Source organism: Thalassophryne amazonica, chromosome 22 (genome assembly GCF_902500255.1).
Source record: "Thalassophryne amazonica chromosome 22, fThaAma1.1, whole genome shotgun sequence".
In the NCBI taxonomy this organism is placed as follows: domain Eukaryota; kingdom Metazoa; phylum Chordata; class Actinopteri; order Batrachoidiformes; family Batrachoididae; genus Thalassophryne; species Thalassophryne amazonica.
In genome coordinates, this window is record NC_047124.1 from 18,549,301 (window position 1) to 18,569,842 (window position 20,542).

General features: G+C 40.6%; 1 protein-coding gene across 1 annotated transcript in view; it reads left to right on the plus strand.

Moving 5' to 3' along the window:
• The first annotated feature begins 1,295 nt into the window (after positions 1 to 1,295).
• The window catches only part of LOC117504468, a 59,285-nt gene continuing 40,038 nt past the window's right edge, over positions 1,296 to 20,542 (plus strand). The window contains exons 1-7 of the mRNA XM_034163937.1: positions 1,296 to 1,315; positions 1,516 to 1,662; positions 2,506 to 2,571; positions 2,650 to 2,707; positions 2,944 to 3,048; positions 5,733 to 5,786; positions 5,891 to 6,016. Of these exons, the coding sequence (XP_034019828.1) occupies positions 1,301 to 1,315; positions 1,516 to 1,662; positions 2,506 to 2,571; positions 2,650 to 2,707; positions 2,944 to 3,048; positions 5,733 to 5,786; positions 5,891 to 6,016 (571 nt within the window). The 5' untranslated portion in view covers positions 1,296 to 1,300. The remainder of the gene's footprint in view (positions 1,316 to 1,515; positions 1,663 to 2,505; positions 2,572 to 2,649; positions 2,708 to 2,943; positions 3,049 to 5,732; positions 5,787 to 5,890; positions 6,017 to 20,542) is intronic.

The following is a 20,542-nucleotide window of genomic DNA, read 5'->3' on the forward strand; positions in this document are numbered from 1 at the left end:
GGAAACGACTCAGCGAATTTGCGCGCATGTCTTTCATTAAAAAATGTCCTTAAACAGTGGAATGTCCGCATAAAGTCCTCATGCCGGCCTCTTCTGAATCGTCTCTGTTCTCTCACGACGTCCTGGGTGAATTAAGCCTTAAATTAGGATGTTTTCAGGTCGAAACAGGCCGACGACGGCGCCTGGAGGCGCTGCACGACGTCCTGCTCTGTGGGAAGTCCTTACAGCGACAGAAACACCCCATAATCTCTCATCAGCCGTTAAACTTTTCACCGAAAACCAGCTTAATTTCTCGAATAGTGTCCACTCGGATATTCCTAAGGTCCAGAAAAAATTTTGATAAAGCAACGCGCGCCGTCTGGAGCAGCGTGTGAAACAAAGGAATTCAGCCGAGAGGGCGGGACCACATCTCACTCAAGGCATGCCCACAGGGAAATCACGTCACCGACACGCATGAAAAAGCTCACGCATGCGCACGAGGGTTCAAGCATGATTGGTGTAATCGCACGTCATTCAAATCCATATAGTTAAAAAAAATAATAAAAGGGTCGGTTTTTATCTAATAGACCTCGTAAAAGTATAAAGTAACCTTGAAAAAAGTAAAGTATAGATACCTAAAAATGTACTTAAGTACAGTAACGAAGTATTTGTACTTCGTTACTTGATATCTCTGGTAGACGATCAGTAAGCTTGACATATGGTTTGCATTTATTGTAATATTCCTTATGTATAATCTTGAGCTCAGGCAAGTTCTATTTGATGTATTTCTTCCCATTGTAGTGAATGTTTAAATAATAGGGAATAATTTATTTTATGAATATTTATGATGCATATAGGGGTATAAAATATGAATAAACAAACATTGTTGTTCGTAAAAGTGCTTTTCTGAGCTTTCTTTGTCAAATGTTGCATGTATATATTAGGACATTATATAATTATTATATTTTGTTATGTAGGGACATAAAATGTGACTACTATTAAGTAAATTAAATAAGGAAAAATGCTTTGCAGTCTTTGTTGATGTTGAATTTACAAATCAAAACCCTACATAAATTGCTCCCCCAACTCAAAAACCAACCACCAACCAACCAAATTATGCTGTTTTCCATTTAACCAGTGATTGGTAACCATTCCCAGCAAACCATAAGCATGATTGTTGTGGTTACTTGCAGGTTACTATAACTTGCAGAGTGATTTATCTGAGTTTTAGGGTGTGTTTGGTGGAAGATTATTGAATCATTTTCTGATGTCTCCTTTAGTTTACTGTAGGCTCTCAGTTTTGGATCATGCCCCTTTGTTCATGGGAAATTCCAAGGTACCACAGTTTGTCACACATCATGTTATATGACACAACTGTAAGTAATGTGTATGTGACATTTAACGACTGCAATGATGTCAGTCTTTGGCAATAAATCTACTGGTAAATACTTAGTGGTAATTAATATTCCATATTAAGGTGACAGCAGACATTATGTAATGTGGCATTAAACATGATTGCTGTGTTATCGTTTGCAGCGTGGGAGGTGGCTACGGCGACAAGACACGGTCATCAAGAAGATTACAATTTTGTCAAAGATCTCTGCAGCTTTTTCTGTCGGGCTGTGTATGAAGTCTGAAGAGTCTCCCGAGTGCCAGTCTTCTGTCACTCACACTGTATACGTGGTAGGTACCATATCACCAGAACGTTATCTGTGGAGAAGTTGGTCAACAAATTGTCATGCCTTCTAACTCTTCTTGGGGAATCCTAGGGAATTCCGACGACAGCTGGTCCTCCCCCAGTTGGAAGACCTCTCTAGAGAGGCAACCAGTTAGCAACCTTACCATGGTGGCTTCTTTTGATGTGAAAGAGCCATGACTCCACTCAGTCCCTCCTAGATATTTTAACTTATCAACCTGTTCCCTTAGGAGGAACCTCATTTCTGCAGCTTGTATCCATGATCATCATTAAAAAGTACAAGCAATGTGGTAAATCTGTCTGGAGTAGATTGTGCAAGATATGGAGACAATTAAGGGAAGCCACCAAGGCACCCATGACAACTCAAAAGGAGTTGACATGATATGCATTCAGTAAGCTAGACAGTCCTCTTTGATTAGGTACACTTTCCTAATAGTACTAGCACTGGGTTGGACACCCTCATATCATTTTCTTCTCATTCAGATGCTTGAACTTGAGTAGATCTTCTTGATCACATCTACATACCTAAATGCAGTGGCTTTCTTCCATCTGATTGCCTGAATAAATAGTTGCTTTAATGTGTATTGAACAGGTGTACCTAATAAAGTGGTCTGTGAGCGTATACACGCACAACCTGTCGTAGAATACAGTGGCTTTGTTGTCTTAACTTGAACTCGCCACCTGACTTGATCCAAACAAGCTTTTGCACTCTGTGTTTATTCTTGCACCGTTTTTGATCTTCAAAGTAGTTAAATGCCATTAAAATGTACAGAAATCAATCATGGTGACAGAAAATGTGGACAGTAATATATTTTTTTCTGGCTCTTCAGGAGAAACATCAACATGTTGGCTTGAACCTCACATGGGGGCTTTGCAAAACAGGCTCTTGTTTCCAGGTAAGTTTATCATAAATGGAACCGCTGCAGGTGTGTTAGATGACTTTAAGGAATTTTGAACTGTCGCATTTCAAACAGGTGAAGAGACTGGATGTGAAATACGGTGCAACAGTCATTCACTGTCTCCTGCACTGCAGTGAGTATCTCTATTCTCATCGGTTTCTATCCAACAACTTTCCTTTCCTTGGTTTCTTCAAAACTTAAGACATCTTTGAAATGAGATGTGAGGAAAATATCTTTCATGCATTCTGGCATTAGTGTTGCAACTTGAATTCCAACGTTTGTACGTGTAATTGGCTTCAAAATGTTGATAGATTGTTATCTCCTCACATGTCAACTCCTGTCTTTAACATGCTCACTTGATGTTCACAGATCAGTCATCGGCCTATTCAGAAGTGACCTGGATTATCGTGACAACTGGTGTTTGTCTCACTGTTGTCATAATAGTCACTCTGGTGCTGCACATCCTGTTAACTGGTAGGTGGAACCACAGGATCAGTGTTGTTGCATCTGTTAACATAAAGGACAACCCCCTACTGTGCATACTGTACTATCTGATGTGTTAGAAACGGAAGGACGTCCTAGACAGGCCATGAGGACTGTTGGTCCTGGATGAAAGTCTAAAAAATCCAAGTTACTTCCCTAACCAAGTACCCCTATACAGCTGGTGGACTGGGACATGCATATGTAGCGTCTTGTCCAAGAACACAGATAGATACTGTGACTGGGAATCAAACCCAGATCTACATATTGGTAATTTGAGAACAGCTTCAAGGTGTCTGAAGCAAATCAAAAGATAAAATAAGGACTTTGCGCCTGCTCACAAGTCAATGGTTGCTGTCCACGACTGGAGCTTTGAGGAATGGCTAGATACCAAACCAAAGAGACCATTTCCAGTGGGTGAGACATGTCTGTCATGGACAGTCTCCTATTGTTTACTATGTGTGTCCAACACCCAGACTTTCCCTTTGACACATATTGCAAACAACTGGAGATTGCCTAGAGTTTATATGAGAAAAGAGACAAATGGCAACAAAAACACAATTTCCTTGATGTTGTCATTAAGTTCTATTACATAGGACTAGGGCAGGTAAATCACAGCATCCTGTGAAAAGAAGCTGCATTATCAATATCCAGACCTGGGTTCAACTGTGTCCTGAATCCAAAATCTGTCCTGAGATTGCAGTACTACACATACACACCCGGCCAAATCGATATCACACGTGAGCACGGAGAGTTGCCAGATCAGTCCTTTTGATTTATTTGACAGTCTTGAGGTGATACAACGCCTGGAACCCACCAGAGCAACCAGAGTTTATCTTTCCTTGCTCAAGATAGCAAAATTTAGTGTTTACTTTGGATAGGGGGTCTTTTACTTTGCTTCATGATCGATAGAGGACTCAGGATGAGAATTTGGCAGCAGTCAAGTATTGGCAGTTGTTGAAAGCAGCAGGACGAATATGGCAGCGGGACAAATTTGGCATGATGCCGGCAATAGACTGACATCCAATCCAGGGGGAATCCTTGACCTCATCTACTTTATGCCATGGAATCTTGTGAAAAGCACCAATATTAACCTTTCTTTGTGTCAAAATGACAGCTCCAGCATTAATCCGGGGTTCCAAAACCTTTGATGAAATACGCTGAATCTTCTTCAAAATACTCTATGTTCTCCATTAACAAAAGCCTGTTGGGCTTTTGATCAGTGATCAGCAGACTCAGCATACACTGAATAAAAAATTTGGACATTCTAAGTTGACAAATTTCTCATATCGCCTATTTCCTGTTCTCTGTCACCATGTGGTGAACACCATCACTATTTTCCTTAGTGATGAGAGCCATGTAGACCTTGGGTCATCTTTCCCTCTAGAAGTCAGCTACCCATTTTCACGCTGTTGATAAAGCCAGAGTCAACTATATCAGTATGACTATCCTCAGGAGATAAATACTTCTCCAGGTGTTTGAGGTACCAACAAATACCTACACCCCTTTGGTAGATGAGTATCTCCTATCGCAAACTTTGAGCATCTTCTACGAAAGACCAAATATGGCCTTACTTGATGATAATAAAACACAACTACCTATCAAAACAATTAAATAAATAAATAATAAGTTAAATAACTGGATATTACATTTCTCTAGACAACCTATGAATGTTTAAGACAGTTCTCATACATACTGTGCTTACGAATACATAATTAAGGACTGATATTGACTTTGGCGTGGCCCCATTCATGTCCATCACTGCAACAAAACTGCGCCTTTATATACAGTGGTATGAAAAGTTTGGGCACCCTCATGATTTCCATGATTTTCCTTTATAAATCATTGGTTCTCTGGCTCAGCAATTTCAGTTAAATATATCATATAGCAGATGAACACACTGATATTTGAGAAGTGAAATGAAGTTTCTCATATTTACAGAAAGTGTGCAATAATTATTTAAACAAATTAGGCAGGAGCATAAATTTGGGCACCCTTTTCATTTTATTGATTTGAATACATTTAGCACGAATTGTTGGAACACAAATTGGTTTGGTAAGCTCCATTGATCCCTTGATTTCCATACATAGGTGAATCCAACCATGAGAACGGGTAATTTAAGGTGGCCATTGCAAAATATTTCCCCTTTTTGCATCTTCTCTATGAGTGGCAACATGGGAGCCTCTAAACAACTCTCAAATGACCTGAAAACAAAGATTGTTCAACTCATGGTTTAGGGGAAGGATACAAATGTATTCAAAGGGTGCCCCAAATTTATGCACCTGTCTAATTTTGTTTAACATAATTATTTCACACTTTCTGTAAATACTAGAAACTTCATTTTATTCTCAATATATCAGTGTGTTTGTCTACTATATTATATATTTAACTGACATTGCTGATCCAAAACAACCAATGATTTATAAAGGAAAATCAAGGAAATCATCAGGGGTGCCCAGACTTTTACTACCACTGTAAGTGACTGACTAACAGACAACAAAAAATACTTATGCATTGTTTAGCATTTCCAAAATGTACAAAAGTGGTGGCATTATAGTGGAGCATGCAATTTGCATGGATTTGATGCACACTGCAAGCTGGATTTTACATGAACTGAAAATTTGCAATTATAAATGTTACTTTATTTCCTCATCCGATTACTCTGTGTTCTATTTTAGTATATCAGAGGAGGAAACAGAAGCAGCATAGATGGAACTCTGATAAGCAAACAGGTAAGATGTGGCCATAGTTCTGTTTTTGTTTGCCGCATAAGGTTTTTGTTTGCCATTATAGCTCGAATTTATGTCGACCTGAATTCTACGCAATGTCTTTACAGATTCTGCGCTCAACTTTGTAGTTCCTGCGTTAGAACCTGTTCTCGACAAACAGACCTTCATACCCGATTCGCCGCAATGTGGGAACTTTGAGAGGGCCATTCTTACTCTGACTGAGGCAATGCAATGTACAGTTTGTAGAAGTGTTAAGATGTTACAAGTCAAAGAACTTCTGTTTGAGCAGAATGTAAATAAATGTAATTTGTGTGCATATATGCACATTAGTATACCTGATGTAGCTTCTTGCTGATGTATTTTTGTGGCAGTGTTAACTTGTACAGTGCCAGTTGTAAAACTTATTATGGAGCAACACTCATGTGGGACAAGCCATAACGCCGTGGTTCGTTATACCCAAATTGGTCCAATTTGGGTATAACATAAGAGTTGTAAACTGCTTCCTAGGAGGTCCCAACCCTGTAGAAACCTCTCCGCAGCATCGGTGCAGGATGGGCACCCCAACCAACTGGGCACCTGGGCACCCCAACCAACTGTGAAAACAGTCACAACTTCAAAATCATAAGAGGCTACACACTGGTGTGGTGGTATACCGTAGGGAGGTGGCAACACTACTCATCCTGATCTGATCAGAACATATCATGGAGAATGTGTGACGGAGGCCAGCAAGACTGGCTGTGCATGTAGTAGTCAACAGCCAAAGGATATTCTGGCCACTTAGCCCAGAGCCCTGGTTTTAGCCGACTGGACAGAGTGTCCGCTTCCCATTGCCGGAGATTGTGAGTTCGAGTTGTGAGTGGAAGGAGTCAAAAACACAATGCAGGGCAGCTGTGACACATGTAGCTAAAATTTCAGGGTCTGTGCAAAATAAATTGTGTATTTATAATAAAACAATAAAATGTTGTCAAACTGCTGAATTAGTACTTTTATGCATTTTGATTAAAGTTTGTATAATGGCAGAGAAAGGGGTTGTGTTGTGTAAGATGTGTTTTAACTGTCATTCATGTATATACCCGCTTACTCCAATCAACGGTCAGATGGGGGCTGGAGCCATCCCATCAGTCATATGGCATAAATTAAATATGATTGAAAATTACATCTCACCAAAAAAAACTACCGAGACCTAGTACCAACGACATCTTGTCATCGCCTTCGGGTCACTGGTTAGAGACCGGGTCTCACAATCAAACACACACATTCAAATACACGTACTGCATTTCTGATGGCAGAGTCTGGGAGTTAAATGAAACCCTCTTGGTTTGACCGTTGCAAACTCAGATATTCTGAGTCTTCACTCAGCTTCTCAAGTGCTGCAATCAGGACATTGATTCTACAAAGATCCTAGCATTGTCCCAAAAGTCAAGGCCACTGAACTTTGCCTGACAAAGGCATCCAAATCACTGATCTCCATAGCTTACTTCATACTCACTCAAGGGCGTAGTTTGGTCTCAGCTTTGGTAGGGACAATACCACCCCCCCTGGCCCCCCTGCCCACCACCACACCCCCTAACCCACTCATACCATTAGACGCACAAGTAAAGCATAATACATAACATATGACGACATAATGCTGAATAATTTAACACTTTATTTACAATATTAAGCGTGTAGGCAAACAAACAAATAGCTTAAATAACAAAATTGCACCCAAAATCACGAATCTATTCGATAGGCCTACACCTGAGAGAACAAGACAACAAAAAAATACTTGTGGAGCTAACAAAAAAAAAAAAAAGTTTTTGCAACCAAGATGTATAATTTATTCTCTTCATCAATAATGCAGTTGTAGGTATCTGGCAACCTAATTAAAAAAAAAAAAAGAGATTTCCAATGATATATATGGTGTATTACGGTAAACGAAGCCTGTGATGTCATAACGCAGAGGAAAAACACGGAAGTTTCACACTAATGCGCCGCTGATTCTCATTACCGTAAGTTCTCATGTAAGCCCTCACTCTGAAAAATTTACACTGACAGCAAGCCAAGAACCCGTGCTTTCCAACAGTATGCTATAGTTGCATATATTACGGTAAAGTGCGTTCGGTGACTTTTGAAACGAGGCAAAAGTATGAAAAAGAGCGCAAAACTGACAAAAAAGTACAGAGACAGACAGCAAACATAAATGTAGTAATTTCTGAGGAAAAGGCAGGATGTTAGTGCCATTTGTGAAGGTTGTGTGGGTGTGCAGTTTATTTTAATTGTGGCGCACAGCATTGTTCGCAAGCCCTCCACCCCGCCCTTCTTGTTTTTCTGCACCGGAGCAGTGTTGCCAGATATGAAATATGAAACTATCGTACCAAAACCTCAAAATTATCGTATTTTGGGAGAAATGATCGTACACAAACAAAACGCATACAACGTAGCTATTTTAGCGTTTTGTGTTTTTTTTTTTTTAATTTCCAAAGAATTTTATGTCACATTTTTAAACAGTAATTATAGTAATGGGGAAACTAGAACGCACTACTAGAAAGATTTTTTTTTTTTTTTTTTCTGTGAAGGGACACAAACGTGTTAATTACCAGACTAGAAAGAGTCGAATTCAACCTCGAGGTCGCTGTCGTCATCCGATGCCACTTGTGCAGATTTTGTTGAACACAGAAAAAATGTTGACACCTCCATAAGGAACTTTAACTTTTTTTTATTTTTCTTGTATATCTCTTTGCTCTTGTGTTTTGTTCGTTTGTTGTTGCATTTGTTGAAATAAAGTTAAAAAAAAAAAAAAAAGATGTTGGTTGGGGAATCTTTCTGTCACGGCACAGATTGGATGGAACTCATTACTTTGTATGGAGAGGGGGCGGGCTTTCAAATGACGTTGTCCCGGGCGGCCAAAGCTGTGTGTGGTGTGTCTTTGATGCCGCCTGAGTGCAACGCCTGCAAAATGATTCTTGGGTGTCAGAGAGAGATGCGTGTTTGGGCAACCAACTGAAATTATCGTACATATTGGGTTTTTTCCCATTATTGATCGTACAGAGGGCAAAACTATCGTACAAATACGATAATTATCGTACATCTGGCAACACTGCACCGGAGCCACCCATCCTCTGCGCTCCGGGACCTCCCACTTTACAAATGAAGCGCTGCCTGCCACGAGATGCGCTTTGTTTACGGCCATGTGAGAAGAACGTGAGCCAATGAAATTGCAACATGGGTAACCCTGTCACTCTGGCACGTGGAAAACACAAAACGTGACGACTAAAATTATAGTATCGAGTTCGCAAAAAAAAATAAATAGTGAATGATTTTGTTATATAAACAAAAATGCTAAATATTGGTAGGGACTATTTTGCCATCCCAAAATAATGGTTGTGACTTGTCCCTATGGTCCATATGCAAACCTACGCCCCTGTACTCACTCCATAGTGGGGCAGAAAGTGTTGAATTTTGCATACAGGGGTATTTTCAAATGCTGAATTAAAAGAATTGCAGAATCCAAGAGGTCTTTCCATAGGATTGGCTGCCATCTTGAATTCCAATATGGCTGCTATGTTGAAACATTGATAGTCTGTTGTGTGGGCCGCCAGAAGAGGAGGTACTGCTGGCCCACCACCAGAGGGCGCCCTGCCTGAAGTGCGGGCTTCAGGCACGAGAGGGCGCTGCCGCCATGGACACAGCCGGGGGTGACAGCTGTCACTCATTATCTCATTGACAGCTGTCACCCATCTACACTTCATCATTCCACTCCATAAAAACCGGACATCATCTCCACCTCGTTGCCGAGATATCATCTACCTGTGAAGGTAATATTCTCAGCCTTAACTGTGTCTTAGTCTGAACTCTTTTTGCAGCCGCTTTCCTGTGGTGTTCCCTATCTGAGAGATTGGCGTTTGGTGTGATCAGCGACGGCTTCACACCTCAACCAGATAAGTGGTTAGACAGGAGCTGCACGAGTGTGTGTTAGAGGTGGAATTCCCACCATTGTTGTTACTGGGTGTGCACGCACCCACATATGACTGTTTTTGCTCCTCGCCAGCAGTACCAGATCCGACACTCGGAGACGGTGGCCACCTGGGGACTCGGAACTTGGCGGCTCCAGTATTCTCCAGGTTCGGTGGCGGAGGAAATCGTGTGGTTCCGGTTCTTCTCAGGACGGACGTCTTCTATCCTTGAGCCTGCCCACACGTCACCTTTGTGGATTGACTGTTTGCTCAAATTCTGTAATCCTCTGTGTATTTGTTGTGCTCTTTCACAACAGTAAAGTGTTCATATTCGACTCTTTCATTGTCCGATCATTTGTGCCCCCTGTTGTGGGTCCGTGTCACTACACTATCCCAACATAGTCACTGTCTTGGGACACAGGTTACTGAGTTTTGGTAGACAGGGTATTTTGATATGCTGAATTAATAATACAGTTATTAATAAATAATTAATACATTAATCATTAATACATTAGTTATTAATTCATAATACAGTTAATTTAATTCTACTCTACATTTCAGCCACCACCAGATACCATCACCATAAGTCCTGAAACCAACATAAGAAATTATTGGAATGAAGAGTGTCAGTAGACTCTTTAACAAGCTTTTCACATAGAAACAGCCACCTGAAAATTGAGAAGAATGTCAGTTAATGTATGTCAGCCAGTCTTAAGTGTAAAATATCTGCCTAATTTACCTGTAAATGCACTCAATGATATTCTATGCCATCAAAATACTGCTGAATATAATTTGTATTTCATCAAAACCAACAGATTAAAACCTGTTTCACATTGTTAGTGTGTTTTCCCAGGACTTCTGCTTCAGTTCATTTGAACTGGTCTCCCAGGAGAGCCTACATTTTACCTGGATTAGTGGACCAACACTCTAACCACTGAGTTAATCTGACTCCTACTGACAAACTGTCCTACTGACATTCAAAGGTGATGATGTGTCAAAGATTGGAGTAGACAATCTAAAGAACCAACAATGTCGGTGGCCATCTTTAATTCTCTTTTTACTTCTGGATCCCTTAGGAAAAGTGCTTGGATCCTGCAAAATCTAAAATCAGCATACTTCAAAGATTCTGTATGCAAATTTTCATAATTTCTGCCAGATGTGAACATCATATCTGCCCCACTACTATGCAAGCATTGAACAGATAAGAGCTAGAACACATCTCTGATGAAAACCAGATTTACTGGGACGGACACAGAGACTCCATCTCTGTTCCACAGAGCACTCACAGTACTTGGGTATAGGGGACTCTGAGAAATCTCAGAGTCCCCTCTCTCACCCTGCTTGAAGAAGTTCAGCAATGGTTTGCATTTGTTGGTCAGATCAGCCAGTCAGATGCCAGGATCCTAAGGCTGGAGATGTCCAACATCTTGGCAAGAGGATCAGCTTTATATAATATCTCATATTTAGCTAGCCCAATGGTACAGTACACTCAAAAGATTTATCTGCAGACTGAAGGATCTCCTACAATCCTAGACACCTGTGTTCCAAAGTTTACTGACAACTGGTATCACCTGGTGACATCCAATAACAATGGGGGACCTATATTCTGGTAAGGTCAGATCTGGGAGCAAGTGATGGCGCTGTGGAGCACTACGTCCACTAAACCATAGAACCATCATGGTTCCTGTCTTGCAACCACCAAGACAGACAATCAGTCCATCCCCACTTCTTGAAAGTAACCATTTATCTACAACAGCTAGGTGAAATGTGGGAATCCCTTTGGCTTCCTCCGGCTGCTGGCATCCTCAACACTGAAGGCACCTGTGTGCTGGATCATTCACAGAGATGGTCCAAATGCCATAGCTGACACTTCTTCACCATGCAAGTAATACTTCTCATCCGAGTCTCCTTAAGTATCCTTTAATTTGACACAAAGTCATTCCAGATGTTCGCAATGATCCTCTGAAGTAACAAGTCCCATAAAGGCCCTGAGGCGTGTTGGTGCCGGAGCTTGTCCCCGAATTCCTAGTAGTCACTGATTATTGTTCAAGTCTCACAACCATACAGTAAGACAGGAAGCACCAGGTCTTGAAAGACTTGGACTTGCATCCTCCTGCAAAGATATCAACAATCAAACACTTCCATATAGATCTGGGTTGGACCATCAAACAGTGGAAATTTGTTGTGGTCAGACAAAACAATATTCCAGATCTTTTGGGGAAGAAATGGACATTGACAAAAAGGACCATCCAGACTGTTATTTATTATTATTTTATTTATATAGCGCCAAATCACAACAAACAGTTGCCCCAAGGCAACACCAACACTAGGTCTCGTTGTTATCAGCAACACCGAGTCCAAAAGTCAGGGTCTGTCATGGTATGGTGTTGTGTCAGTGCCCTTGGAAAAGGTCATTTACACTTCTGTGATGGTAGAATTAATGTAGAAATGTACATTGAGATTTTACAGCAACATATGTTGCTTTTTTCCAACAATGCAAAACCACATTCTACAGACATTACAAAGTCATGGCTGCGGAAGAAGAAGAGGATACGGATACTGGATCGGCCTGTCTGCAGTCCTGACCTGTCCAATAGAGAATGTGTGAAAAATCTGAAATGAAAAATGCAACGACAACTACATATTGTTGCACACCATAAGACATGTTTACAGAAATAATGAGACAAAATAACACCTAGCAGGCATCATCTCTTGATATCTTCAATGCCAAAATGTCTTAAATGTTGCAAGAAGGAAGTGATAAATGCTTTATCCCATGCAATGACTGAATTAGAAGAATTGCTGTGTTATTATTATTAGCATTTTCCATATTGTCCCACCTTTTTCTGATTTGTGGTTGTAATACAGTAAGTGCTCATGTTGTTGTATCACTGGTAGAACTGACAGTTATAGGTTCAACTGCATATCCTTACCTCCAGGTTATTGTGTTGTAATTTTTGACTGTTCTTTCGTCTGCACCCTGTCAAGGTTTGCACCAGGCCCTGGAGCCAACATGTCTTCTCTGGATTCAAAGACATTCAAAGTTATTTCCCAGATCAGGGTTTTAAATGGAATTCCCACAACTCATCTTGTTCAGACAAGCCTCAGCAGCAGTGTGCTCTTTCCATTTAAGTGAAATCGTCTGTCCTACACCCTATGTGAGTGCCTCTCAACTATTATTCTGTACCTTAAGCACAAATTCTATATGGTGTGTACGCTAGAGTTGTCGGAATATGTAGTACAGCATTGTGTGTATCTTCGGGAATAATTCACAGAAATACTAATACGTATGTCAAGGTTACCCACAATGCTCAATTTAAGATAAGCCACATTCATCTGTTGCTTTAACATTCTGTATATAAGTGGGTGAGTTACTGCTTGTGTAAGCAGTAACTCAAAAACAGTCAATGCTGTCATCTTGCAACTCAACAAATTAAAAGAACACATGATGAGGATGAAATGATTAGATGGTGGTTAACCTTGATGCACTATGTCAATCAAAAAAGCAATTTTATTTTGCTTATGTAGTATCCCATAGAGGTGCCTGCCACCTGCTGGATTGTTAGTGGTTGCTGGATGGATTTGTGACAAATTAAGATGAGATATGGTTGAATTTACATGTATTTTGTCTGAAAACTAGGAATGTTGTGCGTGTCAATGTGCTCCACCCACGACACCTGCCTTCGTGTCATTATCAGCCAGCAAATTAAATTAAAAACTGTGGGGATGTGGGCAAATATGGAATGAAATATACAATAGAACTGAATAGAAAATCCAGAATTAAAGAATGGGTAGAACGTGTAGCTGGGGATAAAAACCAAAAATTTTCATCTGGACTGCAAATTAGTTACGGCAAACTTGAAACACAGTTACAGAACATTTTGAAACATTTACAACATTTCTCAGAACATTGCTCTGGACACTGTATCAAAAGGAAGACATAATGTGCTGTAAATGGAGCTTCATTAAGTCACCAACTGTTTCAAAACAAACCTTGAAATGTTAAAGGGATTTTACATTTTCCATGTTGCTAGTTATCTATTCATAAATAATTGGGCAAATTCCTCTCAAAATGTTCCACACAAATGTCTGAAACACCAAAAGAGCATTATGCTTCAGATAATGATTCACTGTTTCAAACTGCTTTCATTCTTGAAACTGTAAATGTATCAGAAATGTATCATTCTTGAAACTGTAAATGTATCAGAAAATGACATAATTTTATAATGAGCAAAAGATGAAATGAACCAATGGCTCCAGATATTGGCTCAATGTTTCATAATGCCTGAAACACTAAATTAAACAACTGAGTCAGAAAATGATACACTGCTTTTGACCATTCAAACAGTAAACCAAACAGTTATTTCAGAAAATTATTCACCATATCAGAATGCCCAATACAGGAAACAACTGTTTCAGAAAAAGATTGTGTTTCAGACTAAATGAACCAATTCTTTCATTCATTTTCTATACCCACTTATTCCACTTAAGGGTCACCAGGTGCTGGAGCCTATCCCAGTTGTCCTCAGGTGACAGGTGGGGCACACCCTGGACAAGTAGCCAGGCCATTAAATTAATCAAAATTTTTTTTTTCCCTAGGTAATTTATTCATTGGTTTAAAATGCTCAACACATTAAATGAAAAAACTACTTTAGATAAGAATCCAGTTTTGGAAGGCTCAAAACAATAAAAAGAACAACTGCTGCAGAAAATGATCCACTGCATAAAACACAAAATAGTGTAAAATGCCGCAATTATAACATTTATTGCACAGTGACCCCCCTTCAAAAAGAATCTGATTACGCCCCTGTTATGAACTTACAATTTCATAACTGTTACCTGATCTCATCCTTCCCTGCAGTATACTGCCTGCTGTGCAAATAAATGACTTCCTCTTGCTTTGCATAAGCAAAGAGCGCAGCTATCAAAATCTCTCTGTACCAGGAAGAAATATGTGTATGAGATCTGCAGATACATGCATGTGCACAAACCACCTGGTCACCAGACTTTGATATACAAGGAACTTGTTCCTGTAAAAATTTAAAAGAGTCAGGCTGTTGGTGCACATTTCCTTGTTCAATAATTTTCAAATGCATGACAATTCGTGTGTTAAAAAAAACAAACATGGGTGACTCAATATGAAATAGAATCATAAAGACCTCTTGCAAAATCTTGACAAAGCTGTAATCTGTGTGAGGTTTCTAATTGCACATGAGTCATATAACTGTGAATTGTAATATCACAGTGACAATGCAGAAAACTTGGGGCAGATGTTTAGTCTAAACCTAAAGGAAATACAGGAAAACTAAATATTCAAAATCTAGCTGCAATCCTAAAAAGCATCAATTTATGCAAAACTGTACACAAAAGATAATTTCCCAGCCCTGAGTCCCTTTTTCCTCTACCATACAATATAATATACCAAAAAGCATAAAATCACAAAATTAAAATAGCATTTTAAAGTATAGATTGAGCTTTATGTTTGCAGTCATTATCGTGTTGCAATCACATGACCCTCCATCCAAATAATTCAATTTAATTCAGTTTATTTCATTTATTTATATAGCGCTAAATCACAACAAAGCTGCCTCAAGGCGCTTCGCACAATTAAGGTCTAACCTTACCAACCCCTAAAACAAGCACACAGGTGACAGTGATAAGGAAACCTCCAGCAGACCAGACTCAAAGGGGTGACCCTCTTCTTGGGCCATGCTACCGACATAGTTGATAATACAAATATACAGGAAATTTTTGGGAGTTCATGCTGGTGCACAGGATAGGAGGCCTGCAAAAGAAGACACCCACTCGCATCTCTGGATGGAGCCGCACCTCAAACAGAGAGAAAAAACAGAATCAGGCGGAAAGACAACAAATACAGTATAATTTGTCAGCATTAAGCAACAAGAAAAACAGAAGAAATACTAAGGTGATCGCCGGCCACTTGCCCTAAACCTCACTAACAGACCCAGACTTTAGATAAAGTTGAGGCCGCGGCACACTCCGTTGCCTAACAAATTAATTTAAAAGAGTAAAAAACATAGTAACATACTATGTCAGTATGTTAGCCATATGAAAGGGAAAATAAATGTGTCTTAAGTCTGGACTTGAAAGTCTCTACAGAATCTGACTGTTTTATTGATGCAGGGAGATCATTCCACAGAACAGGGGCATGATAAGAGAAAGCTCTGTGACCCATAGACTTTTTATTCACCCTAGGGACACACAGTAGTCCTGCACCCTGAGAACGCAGAGCCTGGGTCGGTACGCATAAATAAGTCTCCTAGGGCCTCTAGTTGAGAATCGTCCCTATAGTATGACGCTGCTACCACCATGAAATGGATGACAGCCTATGACTCCTTCAGTTAGTCAATCGCAGGATACTCCCCCTATTCCTTTAAAGCTGGGTGGACCGGGACAATGCAGATAAAGCGTCTTGTCCAAGAACAAGGTGAGCCCTGTGCCGTTGCAATGGAAACTGTGGCTAACCGGATCTGTCAGAGAATGTGAGAAATTGGTGCAGAAAACACAACGTTTTTAATTTGACAAATTTCACCCTCGAGCTGCCAAAGAAGCAAAACAAAAGACAAACAAAGGGATTAACCACAGGTGGATTCCCAACAAGGAGTGTGGGAAGATCAAAAATGATTGTCGGAAGAAAGGGTCACCCCACCCTACTCCCATTTTTAATAGCAAAGTGTTTGTGTCAGTGTGATATGTTAAGTTTATTTCATATAAAAAAATTCTTAAATTTTGTTATGGGGAAAAATGTCAATATAATCATAAGGATGCACACTGTAACAAAATATAGGTATGAATTACAGTGTATTTAAATGCAGCACATTGAAAGCTGATGTAATCTGTTCCTTTGCAAAGAAAGAAAGAACAAAGAAAAATCCATTGTTGCAAAATGAAGTGCTCACACACTGAATAACAAAACTCAGGAAAGACAGAAATGCCCTCAGGAGACAGACAACATTTTTTTGTGGTATGGACATTGCTTTGACACTATTGCTGGAAAAAAACCTAAAGGGCAGATGTGAGACCCACCTGGAAGATTTCAACTGACAGAAACAGAACACTTATTGTTCGGGCTCACTTACAAGGAAAGAGTTATTTTTTCTTTCAGTTAACTTTGCGGTTCAGGAACTTGAAAGTGAGAATTGGCGTCAACTTGACTGTAACACATCACGTTGCAACACGGGACTGAAACCCATGACAATCTGTGGCAAACATCACATCTGATCTCACGATACAAAGGATGGTGGAACGACATGGCTGATCTAGTATGTAAAATATTAAATACAATATGGTCCAGTCACACCTGGTGTGTCAGACACATTTTTTTTAAACATATGTTTTTTATTCCAAAAATTCAGCCATATGGGGTGTATAGTCAGTGTATTCTAAATGCAGATCCCAAGCAGGAAGGTAGAAGCAGGAAGGTCATATGTCACAAATTTTGCCAAATCTCAACCACATTGGATGCACACATGCCAGTGTATTCAGTGGACAAATCAATAGGGTTGTGTCAAAAAGGGCATCCAGTGTAACATTTGACCACAAATAGAATTTCGAGACTTGGATTAAAATCAACTGCCACTGCTGCCATTGTCCAACAGGGTGCTGGTGGAAACTGGGCAACCATGGGTGAAGAAGAAGCAGAAGAGGCGGAGAAAGGGTTGGGAGGCAGCTTGAGAGGAGAAAAGTTAACTACAAAAGTATAAAATTGATCAGCCACAGCATGAAGTTTTGCAAGAGTAGTGGAAGCTAGGTTCCAAAAAGAGGTGAAGATCTGTGAGTAGCAATATGGTTTCATGCCAGTAAAGAGCACTACAGATGCAGTGTTTGTACTAATATTGCTGAGGGAGAAGTATGGAGAAGACCAGAAAGAGCTGTGTGTTTGTGGATTTAGAGAAACCTTATGATAGGGAGCAAACAGAAGAGTTGTGGTATTTTATGAGGAAAGCCTGAGTGGCAGAGACGTATGTGAGGGTGGTGCAGGATGTGTCCAAGGATAATGTGATCGTTGTGAGATCTGCAGTAGGAATAAAAGAGGCATTTGAGGTGAAAGTGGGATCACCAGTGGTGATGGGCAGGTTGATAGATGAGATCAGACATGAGTCTCCATGTTTGCAGAGTACATGATTTGTAGTGAAACTTGCCTGCAGAGGTGGAGATAGGCTCTGGAGAGAAGGGAAATGAAAGTCAGTCGGAGCAAGAAGGACATGTGTGAATGAGGGGGAGCATAGTGAAATAGTGAGTTTGCACGGAGTAGAGGTAGTAAAGGTAGATGAGTTTAAATACTTCTGGTCAACTGTCTGACAATAAAGGAGAGTCTGGTAGAAATATGAAGAAGAAAGTCCATGCACGGTTTGGCCTAGAACACTAACAAAAAAGCAAGGAGGCAGAGCTGGAGGTGCTGTGATTTTCTTTGGGAGTGACAAGGATGGACAGGATTAGGAACAGACATACAGTATCAGAGGGACAGCACAAGTAGAATGGTTTGGAGACAGCGTCAGAGAGGTGAGATTGACATGATTTGGACAAGTGCAGAGGAGGGACCCAAGGTATATAGAGAGAAGGATGCTGAGGATGGAGTCACCATGCAGGAGGAGAAGACGGGAGGACATGCGGGTGAAGGACACAGAGGACAGGTTGAACTGGAGTGGTATGATTTGCTGTGGCACCCCCTATAGGGAGCAGCGGAAAGACAAAGAAGAAGGTTTTTCATTTAGCAAGATATGCAGAATCAGTAAGATTCACAAACATGATTCTTTTAGACGACAACTAACTTAAATTCATGTTTAATAAAATAATCAATTTTTAATTTTTAATAATTTTTAAAGGCATATTTGCAAAGAGGTGATGCAAATTTTCAATCACCTTGAAACAGTAGTCGAGTGGAGTGTTGTTGATATATATATATATATATATATATATATATATATATATATATATATATATATATATATATATATATATATATACTGTTGGAAGTACAGGGTAGGATAGAGTGTATTGTAAACATGGCAAACAGTGCCATCTTCAGGTCGGTTTTTAAAAAGCAGATTTTTAAAAGAAAAATTTTATTGAAAGTAATTTCAGAGTAACCTTTTTTTGGTAAATGAGATGTTTAATATCTAACACAAATCCCTACAGTAAAAAAAAAAACAACATAAAATAATGTAGAAGAAAATGTAGAGTGGATAAAGAGCTGGTCTGCTAATATGCAGACTTGGGCTTGAATCCTGCTCATGCTACCTGTCTGTGTCCTTGGAGAAGACACTAAATCTACATTGTCTCAGTCCACCCAGCTGTCAATGGGCGCTGGCCTTGGATGGGGAAGTAACCTGTGTTGGGAATCATAGACTGTCATCTGTTTGACACTATGGAATCTGGAGATAAGCAATGGGCCTCAGGGCCTATATAGGACTTACATCTTCCTGTAGGAAAAGGTTCACAGGCTTGTGGTATCCAGGTTGAACACAATGGTAGAGATGCTGTTGTCCATAGATTTGCAAGAACCCTTTCTTTTCATTTGGGAGGTATCATCTCAACAAGATTGAAGAAAGGGCTTTTGTTCAACCCAGTAGAACGCAATAGAATGATTTAAGAGATTTTTACTTGTCATCTGATGGTTAATCCATTTGATCGCTTTGGGTGAAGAGACTCTTTCCCGGTGTCGCAGACCGAACGGTCCCCTAAAAAAATAGTCAGTTTTAAGCAGAAACAAGGCAATACTCAGTGACGCTTTGAAATGACCAACGCGCAGTGAACGCATCAGTTAGCAGCTCGTGTAGCTGCGGCGCTCTGATCACTTCCTCCGTCTTTTATGATGAAATAATGCTGAATTTATGTGGAAATGATTGTTGTACAAAAGCTTCAGATATCTGGTGCTGAGATAGATGATGGTTGGAGTGCAGTTTTAAGCAGAAACGAGGTGATAAGCGGTAAACCACGGCTAATGTTGTGTGGGCCGCCAGAAGAGGAGGTACTGCTGGCCCACCACCAGAGGGCGCCCTGCCTGAAGTGTGGGCTTCAGGCACGAGAGGGCGCTGCCGCCATGGACACAGCCGGGGGTGACAGCTGTCGCTCATTACCTCTTGACAGCTGTCACCCATCTACTCAACATCATCTCACTCCATAAAGACCAGACGTCATCTCCACCTCGTTGCCGAGATATCATACTTCATTGGAGGTTCGCAACCGATACCCGTTGCCATTGTTAGATTCCGTGTTCACCCCCCTGCATGGAGCCAAAATCTTTACTAAGCTGGATCTTAGAAATGCGTATCACCTGGTTCAGGATCCGGAAGGGAGACGAATGGAAGACGGCATTTAACACCCCGTTAGGTCACTTTGAGTACCTGGTCATGCCGTTCGGCCTCACCAACACCCCCGCGACGTTCCAAGCCTTGGTTAACGATGTCTTGCGGGACTTCCTGCACCGATTCGTCTTCGTATATCTGGACGATATTCTCATCTTTTCTCCGGATCCTGAGACCCATGTCCAGCATGTACGTCAGGTCCTGCAGCGGTTGTTAGAGAACCGACTGTTTGTGAAGGGCGAGAAGTGCGAGTTTCACCGCACGTCTTTGTCCTTCCTGGGGTTTATCATCTCCTCTAACTCTGTCGCCCCTGATCCGGCCAAGGTTGCGGCGGTGAGAGATTGGCCCCAACCAACAAGCCGTAGGAAGCTGCAACAGTTCCTCGGCTTCGCTAATTTCTATAGGAGGTTCATTAAGGGCTACAGTCAGGTAGCGAGAAGTGCGAGTTTCACCGCACATCTTTGTCCTTCCTGGGGTTTATCATCTCCTCTAACTC